The 16,395-nt window shown below is 45.1% G+C and overlaps 1 protein-coding gene across 1 annotated transcript in view; it reads right to left on the reverse strand.

Annotated features, from left to right (window-relative positions):
- Positions 1-16,395, reverse strand: part of myo7aa (myosin VIIAa) — a 274,145-nt gene that overhangs the window by 209,215 nt on the left and 48,535 nt on the right. The window contains exon 2 of the mRNA XM_073044265.1: positions 7,963-8,014. Coding sequence (XP_072900366.1) covers positions 7,963-7,980 — 18 coding nt within the window. The 5' untranslated portion in view covers positions 7,981-8,014. The remainder of the gene's footprint in view (positions 1-7,962; positions 8,015-16,395) is intronic.

Raw genomic sequence — 16,395 nt, forward strand, 5'->3', positions numbered from 1 at the left:
CATCTTGCCCACAGATCTGCAGCTCACTGGATGTTTCTGTGCTTTCAGCACCATTCCCTGTAAACACTAGGGACTGCTGTGCATGAAAATCCTAGATCAGCAGTCTGAGATACTCAAACCACCCTTTCTGCCACCAGCAAACATTTCACAAAGTCACCAAGATCACATTTCATCCCCATTCTGATGTTTGGTCTGAACAACAACTGAACCTCTTGACCCTGTCTGAGTGCTTTTAGGGATTGAGATGCTGCCACATGATTGGCTGATTAAATTTTGTATTAACAAGCAGGTGTACTTAATAAATCAGTGGCTGGGTGGAGATAGATCTCCAGCAAAGGTGGTAGAAGACTCTCCTTCCCTCCACTAGCCTGCAGATCACCCTCGGGCAAGGTGTAGTACCTGCTTATCACACCCCCCACCCCAAATCAGGGTCACATAAAGCCACGCGAGCAGGTGGATTTCACAAGTCCTGGTTATGCAAACACTAACACCCGGCAGACCATCTCAGAAGAGTATTGATAATGGCTGGGGTCGCTCATCTTGTAAAGTCACTGCCCAGAAGGCAATGGAAAACCACTTCTGGAGAAAAACAAAATTGCTAAGAACAATCACGGTCAAGAGATCATGATCGGCCACATCATACGACACGGTAATGATGAGGATGATGATGTACCTAATCAAGTAGCCGAGTGTGGATTGGCTCTAAACCAGTTTGTACACCATCCAAATCAGAAACAGAATATTTACATATTAAATTGGTGCTTCTGTTGAATGTAATGCTGAAGAAACAAAAACATGAATATGTCAATCAGCTGCCAGTTTGCTCTTTCGTCAAGAACCGTGATTGACGATCTACTGGGACTCAGTGTCAAACAGCACAGAAACAGGGCCTTCTGTGGATTTGGTCTTTGCCAACAAAATGGGGCAGCAGAGCAGCTTAGCAGTTAGCGTAAAAGAATATTACCGGCTGTGAGATCAAAGTTCAGTTTCCGCCACCGTCTGAACATTCTCCCTGTGGCCACACGAGTTTATTCCCCGGGTGCTCCAGTTTCCTCCCACATTTCAAAGACATGTGGGTTGGGGTTAGCGAGCTGTGGGCACGCTATGCTGATGTTGGAAGCGTGGCGACACTTGCGGGTTGCCCTGCATCATCCTCGCTGATTTGAGTTGACTTAAACGACAAATTTCACTGTATGCTCCAACAAATAAAGATGATCAGAAGTTGCCTGTCCAACATAGCCCAGTTTTTCAGCATATTGAACAGTACAGCGCAGAATGGACCTTCTGGCCCACAATACCGTGCCAACATTTTAATCTACTTCAAGATCAATCTAACCCAGACATTCCCAACCTTCTTTATGCCACAGACCCTACCATTAACCAAGGGGTCCGTGGACCCCAGAGTGGGAGCTGCTGATCTAACCCTTCCCTTCCACATAACTCTCCACATTCCTTTCATCCATGTGCCTATCTAAGAATCTCTAGAAAGTCCCTAAAGTACCTGTCGCTACCACCACGCCTGGCAGCACACTCTACACACCCACCACTGACATCCTCTTCCTTTACATTCCTTCAATCAACTTAAATTACACCTTCTCATATCAGACGTTTCCACCCTGGGGGAAAAAGTCTCTAGCTTTCCACTCGATCTATGCCACTTATCATCTTGTACACCTTTATCAAGTCACCTCTCACCCTCCTTTGCTCCAAAGAGAAAAAGACTAGTCAGCAGGGGGCGTGTCCAGACAGGTATATGTAGTTCACCACATACACCTTTATCAAGTCACCTCTCCAAAGAGAAAAAGACCAGTTCACTATTTATCTTGGATTTTTTTGGTGAACGCTGCTTATACGGTACGATGTTAGGTGCCTGTGATGCTGCTGCAAGCAGGTTTGTCATCATGTTTGTGCATCCATGACCTTGTGCATATGACAATGCACCTGGGGGTGCTCCTGGGTGACTGACGAGTGCAGCAACAAAACAGAGGCCAAGGAGGCCAGGATCCTTTAGAGTATGCAGGCCTCTCCTTCACATGTTCTACCTTTCTGTTGTCACCAATACGATTCTCTACGTGGTGGTGTGCTGGAGCAATGGCATCAACACAGGTGATGCCAACAGGCTCAAACTGATTAGAAAGGCTGGCTCTGTTACAGGGGTCAAACTAGACACACTGGAGGACAACAAAGGACCCTACGTAAAATCTTGGTAATTCTGGACAATATTTCTCACCCTCTGCATGCCACCTTGGCTGAACAGAGGAGCACTTTTAGTAAAAGACTAAGATAACTGCGCTGCTCCAAAGAGCGCTATGAAGTCATTCTTACCCTTGGCTCGATAATGATTCAACCTAGAGCTGGAGAAGTGATGATCCCCTCCCCCCCGTTAAACTCTTTAAGGTAATTTATTTTTTATTCTTTCTCACTTCTCTTCTAATATTTGTATATCTGAGCACTTGTAATGCTACTGTGGCACGACAATTTCCCTTAGGATCAATAAAGTATCTATCAACTGGATTTTGGACACAGAACGTACACTCAGTAGCCACTTTATTCGAGACATCTGTTTGTTAATGCAAATATCTAATCAGCCAATCATGTGGCAGCTATTCAATGCACAAAAGCATGCAGACATGGTCAAGAGGTTCAGTTGTTGTTCAGACCAAACATCAGTAACATCGGTAGCTGAGCGAAGGGCGCTGAGTAGGCTACGGTCAATTATGGATAACTCTGAACATCCTCTACATAGCACCATCCAGAGACAGAGAAGCAGTTTCAGCGACAGGTTACTATCGATGCAATGCTCCTCAGACAGGATGAAGAGGTCAATACTCCCCAATGCCATTAGGCTTTACAATTCTACCGCCAGGACTTAAGAACTTTTTAAAAGCTATTATTAATGCTTTTTGAGATAGTGATTTAGATGTATATCATATTATTAATGCTTTTTGAGATAGTGATTTAGATGTATATCATTTTTTTTACTGAGTTAAGTATTGTATGTAATTAGTTTTGCTACAACAAGTGTATGGGACATTGGAAAAAAGTTGAATTTCCCCATGGGGATGAATAAAGTATCTATCTATCTATCAGAATGGGGCAGAAATGTGATCCAAGTCACTTTTGCCGTGGAATGTTTGTTGGTGCCAGGTGGGGTGGATTGAGCGCCTCAGAAACGGCTGATCGACCCAGATTTTCCATGCACGGCAGAGTTTAAAAAGAACGGTACAAAAAAAAAACACAGAACATCTAGTGGGCTGCAGCTCTGTGCGTGAAAATGCCATGCTAATGAGAGAGATCAGAGGAGAATGGTTCAAGGTAACAAGATGACGCGTTACAATAATGGTGTGCAGAAGAGCATGTTTGAATGCACAACACATTGAATCTGGAACTGAATAGGCTACAGCAGCAGAAGGCCACAGACATACAGAAATACACTCAGTGGCCACCTTCAGAATGTACAGCCAGCATTCTTTTTTTTCTTTTTTTTTTCTTTCTTTCTTCTTTTTTTTCTATAGGGATGTTAGGGGGGAGGGGTTAAGGGGAGGGGGGGATGGGTAATATACATTTTCTTTTTCATACACTTTTATTCTGTAATTACTTGAAAACACAATAAAAAAAGAATGTACAGCATAGCAGTTTCAGACCACAAGGGGGCACCATGGTAGCACAGCATTTAGTGCTATCCTATTACAGCTTGGCATCGGAGTTTGGAGTTCAATTCCGGTAGCGTCTGTCATTCCCTCCCGTGTATGCACACATTCCACCCCCCTTCAAGTGCTCCACTTTACTCCCAGAGTCCAAAGACTCGGATGTGGGTTAGCAGGATATAAACACGAGAAATTCTGCGGATGCTGGAAATCCAAAGCAATGCACACAAAATGCTGGGAGAACTGGGCAGGTCAAGCTGTATCTATGGAAACGAATAAACATTCAGCATTTCAAACTTTCAAATCTCTTATGATCTTTCCTTTCAGTTAGTCCTGACGAAGAGTCTCGGCCCGAAACGTCAACAGCGCTTCTCCCTATGGATGCTGCCTGGCTTGCTGTGTTTCACCAGTATTTTGTGTGTGTTGTTTGGAATACAAGGGGTTGCTCCTCTAATTAGTAGGCCAATTGGTCATTGTAATTTGCCCTGTGATTAGGCTAGGGTTAAATCGGTGGGATGCTGTGTGGTTCGGCTCAAAAGGGCCTGTTCTGCACTGCATCTCTAATTAAATGTCGTATCGACACTTGAGCCTACTCTAAGATCAATCTAATCCTTCCCTCTCAAAGACTTGATATTGATCCTTCTTCCATTTGGATCACACAACAACGTAATGAAAACAGAGAGCCACGCAAAACACGCGGCCCTCTCTTTCAAACGCGTTGTCCTGCTGAGACCAGAGGCGGAGTGGGCGATAAAATGCAGCATCAGACCTCCAGTGCAATTCCAACTTCTGTAGTCCTGTATGAAGATATCAGAGGGGAGGAGCCGCTGTTCATGTCAATTCTCCGTAATACTGTTAGTTAAAAAAATATTAGGACAAGGAATTGATTAGCAGCTAAGTTAGAGAAGAGAAATTGGAACAGGGTGTCCTTTGTTACGGATCTGCAAAAGGTTTGTGCTATGTTCATGGAGCGGTGAAGTGTGCAGGGCCAGAGGTTAGGATGGATTTTAAGCAATCACAGCCAGAGCTGCTGCTCCCTCTAGTGTCAGAATGTTGTAAAGCAGCTTATAATAAAACATGGTAGCATAGCACAACGCTTTATAGTACCATCGGCCTGGGGTTCAATTCCCAACGCTGCCTGTGAGGAGTTTGTACATTCTCTCTGTGACCGCATGGGTTTCCTCCAGGTGCCCTGGTTTCCTCCCACAGTCCAAAGACATGCCAGTTGGTAGATTAATTGGTCATTGTAAATTGTCCGTGATTAGGCTAGCGTTAAATTGGTGGGTTATTATGCAGCATACCGCAAAGGGTCAGAAAGTCCTACTCCACTCTGTACGTCAATAAATAAATATTGGTGATTTGACAGGTTAGCTCAGCGTATACAGAAAGAACAGCCTAGCCCCTTCATTGTGGTGGGAATAGAGATATCCCTTCTTAAAGAAGTCAGTTTTCATAGTACTGCTACAGTAAAACAAGTTTTTCAGTGGTCACATTACTAGGAACACCTCATCAACCAATCACATGGCTGCAATTCAATGCATAAAAGCATGCAGACCTAGTCAAGAGGTTCAGTTGTTCAGACCAAACATCAGATTGGGGAAGAAATGTGACCCAAGTGACTTTGGCTGTGGAATGATTGTTGGTGCCAGACAGGGTGGTTTGAGCATCTCAGAAACTGATGATCTCCTGGGATTTGCAAGCACAGCAGTCTCTAGGGTTTACAGAGAATGGTGTAAAAAGCAAAAAATAAATCCAGTGAGCAGTGGTTCTGTGGGCAAAACTGCCTTGTTAATAAGAGAGGCAAGGAGGGAATGGCCAGTCTGGTTCAAGCTGACAGGAAGGCAGCACCTTCAGGTGCAAAGAAACTATTCTGTCCAGATCCATCACTAATTGGTACGGCAACTGTTCTGCACACGGCCACAAGACACTGCAGAGAGTTATGGACACAGCACAGCACATCACAGAAACCAGCCTCCCCTCTGTGAACTCTCTCTATACTTATCGTTGCCCCAGTTAAACAGTCGATATAATCGAAGACCATTCTCTCTTCTTCCCTTTCTCATTGGGCAAAAGCCTGAAGGTACATACCACCAGGCACAAGGACACCTTCTACCCCACTGCTATCAGACTATTAAACAGTTCCCAGTAGCACAAGATGGAGTCTTGACCTCACAATCTATCTCATTATGATCCTGTACTTTATCATTTACCCGCAGTGCACTTTCTCTGCACCTGTTCATCTGCATTGTTATTGGTTTACTTTGTTCTACCTTTACGAATTGTATAATACTTTGATCTATATGAACAGTATACAAGACAAGCTCTTCACTACATCTCAGTACGTGTCAATAATGAACAAATTCTAATAAGCCAATTATTTTAATCAGCAAACACGAGGAAATCTGCAGATGCTGGAAATTCAAACAACACACACAAAATGCTGGTGGAACACAACAGGCCAGGCAGCATCTATAGGGAGAAGCACTGTCGACGTTTCGGGCCGAGACCCTTCTTCAGGACTAATTGAAAGGAAAGATAGTAAGAGATTTGAAAGTAGTGGGGGAGGGGGAAATGCGAAATGATAGGAGAAGACCGGAGGGGGTGGGGTGAAGCTGAGAGCCGGAAAGGTGATTGGCAAAAGGGATACAGAGCTGGAGAAGGGAAAGGATCATGGGACAGGAGGCCTCGGGAGAAAGAAAGGGGAAGGGGGGGGGAGCACCAGAGGGAGATGGAGAACAGGCAGAGTGATGGGCAGAGAGAGAGAGAAAAAACAAACAACTAAATGTGTCAGGGATGGGGTAAGAAGGGGAAGAGGGGCATTAACGGAAGTTAGAGAAGTCAATGTTCATGCCATTAGGTTGGAGGCTACCCAGCCAGTTAATAAGGTGTTGTTCCTCCAACCTGAGTGTGGCTTCATCTTGACAGTAGAGGAGGCCATGGATAGACATATCAGAATGGGAATGGAACGTGGAATTAAAATGTGTGGCCACTGGGTGATGCACCATCAATAACTCACGCTGAGACTTAGGAAGTGAGATATCGGCTTTTATTGACTGGAAGAATAAACAGCACTACATCCTGGGGAAAATGAGGGAGAGCAGCAGCCCACAGTCACCTTTATACAGGGGTCTGTGGGAGGAGCCACAGGAGCAGTCAGCAGGGTCTGTGGGAGGAGCCACAGGAGCAGTCAGACAGGTATATCTAGTTCACCACACTGGGAGATCCTGCTTTCTCTGGCGGACCAAGCGTAGGTGTTCAGCGAAACGGTCTCCCCGTCTGCGTCAGGTCTCACCAATATATAAGAGGCCACACCGGGAGCACCGGACGCAGTATACCACACCAGCCGACTCACAGGTGAAGTGTCGCCTCACCTGGAAGGACTGTCTGGGGCCCTGAATGGTGGTGAGGGAGGAAGTGTAAGGGCAGGTGTAGCACTTGTTCCGTTTACAAGGATAAGTGCCGGGAGGGAGATCGGTGGGAAGGGATGGGGGGGGGGATGAGTGGACAAGGGAGTCGCGTAGGGAGCGATCCCTGCGGAAAGCAGAAAGGTGGGGAGGGGGGGGGGGGGGGGAAGGGAAAGATGTGTTCCACCAGCATTTTCTGTGTGTTATTTTAATCAGCTCTGGTCACCACAGACCCCATTTCTACTAGTACAAACACAACCCTGAACATTCACTGCCCATTTCCCTCTAAAGTTGCTTCCTGATCTGCCAAGTTCCTCCATCTTGTGGCATTGAGGCCATACCAGTGTTCTTTTAAAAAAAAGAACAACAGGCTGCAAATGCTGGAATCCACAACCACACACGATCTGCTGGAGAAACTCAGCCGATTAGGAACTATCAACGTTTTAGGCTGAGACTATATCAGGACTTGTCAAAACAACTTCCTTGCTTTATACTCCAGGCCTGTACAGATAACGTTCAGAATGGTGAATGTCTTATTAGAAGGGCTTCCTGGAAGTGTGGCTGGCACAGTAGTGCAGCAGTTAACACAACACTGTTACCGTGTCAGCAACCTGGGCTCAAATCCACCGCTGTAAGGAGTCTGTACATTCTCCCTGTGACTGCGTGGATTTCCTCCAGGTGCTCCGGTTTCCTCCCACATCCCAAAGACATGAGGGATTGGAGTCAGTAAATTGCAGACATGCACTGTTAGTACTGCAAGTATGGCGGCTCTCGCCGGCTGCCCCCTGCACATCCTTGGAATGTGTTGATGCAAATGACGCATTTTATTGTATGGCTCGATGTACATGTGTCAAATAAAGCTAATCTTTCATCTAACCCCGCGCTTGATCTTGGCCAAAGAGAATTCTCACCTGCTGAAGGATCACCATCGCTCCTTAAATCCCGGCAGCAGCCATCCAGCACCTGAGAGAGAGGAAAAGAGGCAAGGGTCAGAGAAGCTCTCATCCTCCTATTCAAGGGCACACATTGCTCATAATATCAACTAATTGTCATAATTGGACCATAGCCCTTCACACAGACCCTACTATTGAGCACATCTACAAGGAGTGCTGCCACAGGAAAGCAGCGTCCATCATCAAGGACCCCCCAACATCCAGGCCATGTTCCCATCGGACAGGAGGTACAGGAGCCTTAGGTCACAACCACCAGGATCAGGAAGTTACTACTCTTCAACCATCAGGCTCCTGAAACAGTGTGGATAACTTTATTTCCCTGAACACCAAACTGATTCCACAACCTATGGACACACTTTCAAAGATTCTACAATTCTTGCTCTCAATATTATTTATCTATTTGGCATAATTTGTCTTTTTTTGCACATTGGTTGCTTGTCAGTCTCTGTTTGTGCGCTGTTTTACCATTGATGATATTGTTCTTTCCTACGGAGAATAGCTGTTAAGAAAATGAATTTCATTATAGTACATGTCCACTTCTACAGACTTTGATAATAAACTTATTTTGAAATTTGAACTTTTGAATAGCGTCAGGATTCCAGGAAACAGATTTAGGAAGGAGAAGAGGAGAAACTGCTTTTGCACTGAGTGGTGAACCTGTGGAATTCTCTGCCTGGGGAAGCAATTGAGGCTCCCTCATTGAAAATCGTTAAGTCATTAGATAGATCTGTCCTGATGAAGGGTCTCAGCCTGAAGGATTGACTGTTTATTCTCCTCCATTGATGCTGCCCAACTTGTTGAGTTCCTCCAGCTTTTTGTGTGTGTTGCTCCAGATCTCCAGCATATGCAGAATCTCATGTTTAGATTTTTACAAAGCAGGGGAATTAAAGGTTATGGGGGAAATAGGCAAGTAAATAGAGCTATGTCCATAGTCAGATCAGCCATGATCTTATTGAATGGTAGAGCAGGCTCAAAGGACCAAATAGTTTACTCCTGTCCCTAGAAAAAAAAACTGGTCTTCAAACAGAGACCATGGTAATGCTATATCTTTCACGTTATGAAAGAAGAGGTACTGCCTATTGGATGGGATATTAACCCAATACACCATCTGCTACACCTCAGACAAATGGTTGACGTTTCAGGCAACTAGAACTAGGGGACATAGCCTCAAAATTCAGGGGTGTAGATTGAGGACGGAGATGAGAAGGAACTGCTTTTCCCCAGAGATTGGCAAATCTGGAATTCTCTGCCCAATGAAGCAGTGGAGGCTACCTCAGTAAATATATTTAAGACAAGGTTGGATATACTTTTGCACAGTTGGGGAATTAAGGGTTTGGGGGCAAAAGGCAGGAAGGTGGAGATGAGTCCATGGCCACATCAGCCGTGATCTTATCGAATGGCAGAGCAGGCTCGACGGGCCGGATGGCCTACTCCTGCTCCTATTTCTTATGTTATGTTGGCCAAAACCCTTCATCAGGACAACTGGTGAATGGTCTCTGCCCAAAAAAATCACCTCTTTATTCCTCACCGTAGATGCTGCCTAACCTGCTGAGTTCCTCCAGCATTTTGCATACAATAAACTTGGAATTCCAGCTCACACTTAATCGTCTGGTGGTCACCAAGTTGCAGTTTATTTCACTACAGCAGTGACTATACTCAGAATTTATCAGCTGTGAGTAGATTTGAGTCATCAAGGACAACAAGACTACTTAAATACCAGTTCCTTCGTAGAGACAATTTAAAACCTTTAAACAACAGATCAACAGGGAATAGAAACAAAGCCCCCCTTTTCTTTCTGCCCACAAAATAAACTGGAGATTCACCAAAAGTAATTATTTTCTGTGTCCACAGGAGCAGAAGATCCCTGGACACAGACTGCATTCATGACAGGAATGTTGATGGGGCAGACGCTGGTCTCGAAGCATAGCGGCAGCTTTTATTCACACGGTCTGTCTTCTCCCCATTTAATTAACACATTTAATACATGGGGGTGATTCTCAGGCAACGTTGTGGAAAATGTCAATACAGATTGATTTACTGGGGAGACATTTTCTAAAGAGAGACATTCCTCAATGCAGTCAGATTCTACCAGAGATCAGAAATAGTCATCAAAATAAAAATCACTGCATAGAGAGCCCTGTTGAAGTGTAGAACTCTTCTGCAAACACTGTCCACTGTATAATTGAACATTTGTTTAATAACATACCAGTCAGTCATGTAGAAAATACTTCGATAATGTGAGGTGTTGCTCCCGCAACCTGATGACATGAACATCAATTTCTCTAACTTCTAGTAATTTCTTCCCCCTCCCCCTTTTTTCCTTTCCCCATTCCGGCTCCCCTCTTACCCCTTCTCTTCACTTGCTCATCATCTCCCTCCGGTGCCCTTTCTTCCACAGTCCACTCTCCCCTCCTATCAGATTTCTCCTTTTTCAGCCCTTTACCTTGTCCACCTATCACCTCCCAGCTCCTTACATTGAGCCCCTCCCCCATCCACCAACCCACTCTCCCCCTCAACTATCTCTTCCAGTCTGTCCTCCTTCTGCTCCCTCCAGCTTCTCATTCTGGCTTCTTTCCTCCTTCCTTTCCAGTGCTGATGAAGGGTCTCGGCCTGAAGCATCGACAGTTTATTCCTCTCCGTAAATGCAAAGAAAGACGTTGCTCCTTCCAAACAGCTGTACATCCAATTCATGCAGTGTTCTGACTCAGTGAGCACATGAAACAGGAAGGTTTCTTAACAGGAGTGCAAGGTGCTTCACGGGATTCCTGATCACAATTCATTATCCCCTTTGGTGGGTCAGTGACAGGATGGCGACAATACAGGAAGCAGCCATTCTGTCCACCAACTTCTTAACCATCTCTCCATACAATGAGGTTACTCCCACTCACTGCTCTCCCCCCTCAACCCTGGAAACCGCAAGATTCCCCTCATTAGGACACAGATTCTACAGATGCTGGAAATCCAGAGTAACTCACAGGTCAGGTGAGAAACAAAGTCGATGTTTCAGCCCGAGACGTTGACTCTTTATTCCCCTCCATTCATGCTGTCTGACCTGCTGAGTTCCTCCAGGATTTTGTGTGGGATCTCTCATCTGGCTTCCTTACCAATGCTACAATTAACTTGGTCTTCAAACTGTCCTCAGCCACCCAACACCCACCACTCCACTGCCGTAACGTAAAGAGCCTTTAACAGTGTTGAAGAGCAAAGAGATCTTGGGGTCCAGGTTCATAGCTCCCGGAAAGTCGCTACACAGGTTGAAAGGGTGGTTAAGAAGGCGTACAGCACGCTTACCTTTATTAGTCAAGGATTTGAGATCAAAAGTCAGGAAGTTATGTTGCAGTTTTATCAAACTCTAGTTAGGCCACATCTGTAATATTGCATATAGTTCTGCGCTCTTTCCCCCACACACCTCATAGGAATGAGGCTGCAGCTTTGGAGAGGGTGCAGAAGAGATTTACCAGGATGCTGCTAGTATTAGAGGGCATGTGCTGTAACAAGAGCTTGGATAAACTTGGGCTGTTTTCCCTAGAGTGGTGGAGGCTGAGGGGAGAGCTGAGAGGACAGACAATATCTTTTACCCAGGGCTGACATGTCTAATACCAGGCATTTAAGAACATAACATAAGGAATAGGAGCAGGAGTAGGCCATCCGGCCCATCGAGCCTGCCTCGCCATTCAATAAGATCATGGCTGATCTGTCCATGAACTCAGCTCCATCTACCTGCCTTTTCCCCATAACCCTTAATGCCCTTACTATGTAAAAACCTATCTAACTATTTCTTAAATATATTTAGTGAGGAAGCCTCAATTGCTTCCCTGGGCAGAAAGGGGCAATTTCAAAGGAGATATGGAGGTGCAAGTTTGTTTCTTTTTTTTTCAAATACAGTGGTGGGTGCCTGAATGCACTGCTGAGGTGGTGGGGGAGGCGGATACATTAAAGGACATTTCAGAGATATTTCGATAGCCACATGAATGTGAAGAAAATTGAAGGATATGGACAGTAACTTATTTGACCATTAGTTATAGGAACAGTATTAAGCCATCTGGCCCATTCAGTTTGGCACAGGATTGTGGGATGCAGGGCCTGTTCCTGTGCTGTACAGTTCCATGTTCAGACAGATCATTCCATACATTGAGGTAGGACACAACTGCAGACTATAGTTTTACAGTTTAGAGAAGGTGAAACAAGACTAAGAGCACTAAGAGGTCGATGATGAGCTAGATTGGGAGATGGACTGAGATGATGGGATGTTTTTGTATGCACAAGTACATCAAGGAGTACCAATGTAAATTAAAGTGTTGGAGTTACAGCAAAACCAGGCCTGGCAGCTGGAGATGTTGCCCCTTTATTGCCCAGTTCCAGACTGTCAGAGCACCACCCAAAAACAGGCCCTTCAGCCCATCTGGTCCATGCCAAACTAGTATTCTGCCTATTCCCATCAACCCCCACCTGGACTGCAGCCCCCCCATGCCCCTCCCATCTATGTATTTAAAGGTTCAAAGGTCCAATTTGACATCGGAGAAATGTATACAATATACATCCTGAAATGCTTTATCCAAACTTCTCACAAATATTGCATTTGAACTCTGCATCCAGCAGCAGCTCATCCTACAGCTTCTGATTGAAGATCCTCTTCAGATTCTCCTCAAATATTTTACCCAAGTAGTGAGAGTATGGAACGAGCTGCCAGTGCAAGTAGTGAATACAATTTTGATTTCAATGTTTAAGAGAAGTTTCAATAGGTACATGGATGGGAGGTTCATGGAGGGTGATGAGGGTGCAGATCAATGGGACTAGGTTGATTAAATGGCTTAGCACAGACAAGATGGGCTGAAGGGCCTGTTTTATGTCCTGCAGTTTTCTATGACTCTACGACTCTTAACCTATGACCTCTAGTTCTAGTCTCCCTCAACTTCAATGGAAGATGCCTGCTTGCATTTACCCTATCTGTACCCCCTATAATTTTGTATACCTTTATCTAAGCTCCTCTCATTCTCCAGGGTGCCTCCTGCACCTAATAAATTGGTCACTGAGTGTACGTTCATGGTCTACTGCTGCTGTAGCTCATCCACTTCAAGGGTCGACATGTTGTATGTTCAAAGATGCTCTCTGCACACCACTGTTGTAATGCATTCTTATGAGTTACTGTTACCTTCCTGTCTGTTTAAACCATTCTCCTCTGACCTCTTTCATTAACAAGGCACTTTCACCCACAGAACTGCTGCTCACTGGATGCTCTTTTATTATTTTTTTTTAAACATACCATTCTCTTAAACTCCAGAGACTGTTGTGCATAAAAATCCCAGGAGATCAGCTGTTTTGAGATACTCAAACCACCCTATCTGGCAGCAACAATCGTCCACAGCCAAAGTGATTTAGATCACATTTCTTCCCCATTCTGATGTATGGTCTGAACCTCTTGACCATGTCTGCATGCTTTTCTGCAAAGAGTTGCTGCCACATGATTGGCTGATTAGATATTTGCTTTAACAAGGTACACAGGTGTACCTAATCAAGTGGCCACAGTGTATACTGCAGTTGCACGAGTCATTGGAGAGGCCACACCTGGAGTACTGACTACAGCTTTGGTCACCCTGGAATAGGACAGATGTGGTTAAACTGGAAATAGCACAGAAAAAAGAATAGAGGATTTTGCCATGACGAGAGGGCCTGAGTTGTAGCAAAAGATTGGACCCAAAGTTTATTGGAATGGGGGAAAATGAGGGGCCTCCTTACAGAAATGTTTAAAATGATAAAAGCAAGATGGATGGTAACAGTCTTTTCCCCAGGGAAGTGAGGTCCGAAACTTGGGGCAAAGAGTTAGGTTGACAGAAGACTCCCAAGGGACAATTCTTTCCACACAAAGGATGGCAAGTTTATGCAACGAGCTGCCAGAGGAAAAGGTTGCCCATAAAACAGGAGCAGGATCAGGCTATTTGGCCCATGAAATCTACTCTACCAGCCCACTATGACTGATTTATTATCCCCCTCAACCCCATTCTCCTGTCTTCTTCTGTAATCTTTAATGCCTTCACTGTTAGGAACCTATCAACGTCTGCTTTAAATATACCCAATGACTTGGCCTCCACAGCCATCTGTTGCAATTCCATAGATTCACCACCCTCTGGCTAAAGAAATACCTCATCTATCTCAATGTATAGAGAGCATCCTGAGCAGCTGCATCACTGCCTGGTTTGGAAATTGCACCATCTCAGATCGCAAGACCCTGCAGCGGATAGTGAGGTCAGCTGAGATCATCGGGGTCTCTCTTCCCGCCATCATGGACATTTACACTACACACTGCATCCGCAAAGCAAACAGCATTATGAAGGACCCCATGCACCCCTCATACAAACTCTTCTCCCTCCTGCCATCTGGGAAACGGCACCAAAGCATTCGAGCTCTCACGAACAGACTTTGTAACAGTTTCTTCCCCCAAGCTATCAGATTCCTCAATACCCAGAGCCTGGACTGACACCAACTTACTGCCCTCTACTGTGCCTATTGTCTTGTTTATTATTGATTGTAATGCCTGCACTGTTTTGTGCACTTTATGCAGTCCTGGGTAGGTCTGTAGTCTAGTGTAGTTTTTGTGTTGTTGTACGTAGTTCAGTGTAATTTTTGTATTTTTTCATGTAACACCATGGTCCTGAAAAACATTGTCTCGTTTTTACTGTGTACTGCACCAGCAGTTATGGTCGAAATGACAATAAAAAAAGTGACTTGACTTGCTCTCTGTTCTAAAGGGATTGTATTCTGCAGCTGTGCTCTCTGGCCCTGGACTCCCCCCAATCCTTTCCACATCCACTCTCTCTAGACCTCTTAATATTCAATAGGTTTCAATGAGATCCCCTCTCATTCTTCAGAACTCCAGACAGTATAGGCCCAGAGCCACATCAAACATTCCTCATAGGTTAACCCTTTTATTCTTGGCATCATTCTCATGAACTGCCTCTTGCCCCTTTCCAATACCAGCACATCTTTTCATAGTTAAGGGGCCCATAAAATACTCTACAATGCTTCGAGTGTGGTCCCAAGTTGAGGAAGGGACAATGGTGTCATTTCAGAAGCACTTGGATTGGGGGTTCCCAACCTTTATGCCATGGACCCCTACCATTAATCAAGGGGTCCATGGAAGCAATTTGGACTAGTTGAGGGGCACCATGCTTTACTGCTCTAACTATGGAATCAAAGACAGAACCATAATGACAAGTTAGGAAGGAAGCTGAGAAGCAGGACCTTGGGGGTAGTAATCTTGGGATTACAGCCTGTTCCATGCGACAGTGAGTATAGGAATAGAAAGAGGTGGAGAATAAATGTGTGGCTGAAGGATTGGAGCATGGGGCAGGGGTTCAGATTTCTGGATCATTGGGACCTCTTCTGGGGCAGGTGTGACCTGTACAAAGAGGACAGTTTACACTTGAATCCGAGGGGGACCAATATCTTGGTGGGGAGGTTTGCTAATGCTTTTGGGGAGGGTTTAAACTAGATTTGCAAGGGGGTGGGAGCCAAAGTGAAGAGGCAGTGGATGAGATGGTTGGCACACAAGTAGAGACAGCTTGTAGGGAGTTTGTGAGGAAGGACAGGCAGATGTTAGAGCAAAGATGCACTCAGCCTGATGGTTTGAGATGTGTCTATTTTAATACAAGGAGTATCATAAACAAGGTGGATGAATTTGGAGGGTGGATCAAAACGTGGAATTATGACATCATGGCCGTCACAGAACTTTGATGTCTCGGGGGCAGGAATGGCTACTGAGTGTGCCAGATGTTTTAAAAAGGACAGGGAGGGAGGCAAAAGAGGTGGGAGAGTGGCATTGCTAATCAGGGATAGTGTCACAGCAGCAGAAAAAGAGGAATCATGGAGGGATTATCTGAGTCAGAAACAGGAACGGGGCAATAACTCTGTGTTTTTTGAAATAGACCCCCCCCCCCCACCCCAAATAGTAACAGGGACATCGAGGAGCAGATAGGGAGGCCGATTCTGGAACAGTGCAATAATAGAGTTGTTGTGATGGGCAATTTTATCTTTCCTAATATTGACTGGCATCTCCTCAGTACAAGGGGTTTAGATGGGGTGGAGTTTGTTATGTGTTCAAAGGTCCAAGTTAATGTCAGAGGAATGTATACAATATACATCCTGAAATGCTTTTTCTTCGCAAACATCCGCAAAAACAGAGAAGTGCCCCAAAGAATGAACGACAGTTAAATGCAAGAACCACAAAGTCACCCCCCCCCCCAGCTCCCCGATGTAATATGTAGATAAGCCAACAAGAGGAGAGGCTGTACTTGATCTGGTATTGGGAAATGAACCTGGTCAGGTGTCAGATCTCAGTGGGAGAGCATTTTGGAGATAGTGATCACAAATCCATCTCTTTTGCCATAGTGCTAG

Source organism: Hemitrygon akajei, chromosome 4, assembly GCF_048418815.1.
Source record: "Hemitrygon akajei chromosome 4, sHemAka1.3, whole genome shotgun sequence".
In the NCBI taxonomy this organism is placed as follows: domain Eukaryota; kingdom Metazoa; phylum Chordata; class Chondrichthyes; order Myliobatiformes; family Dasyatidae; genus Hemitrygon; species Hemitrygon akajei.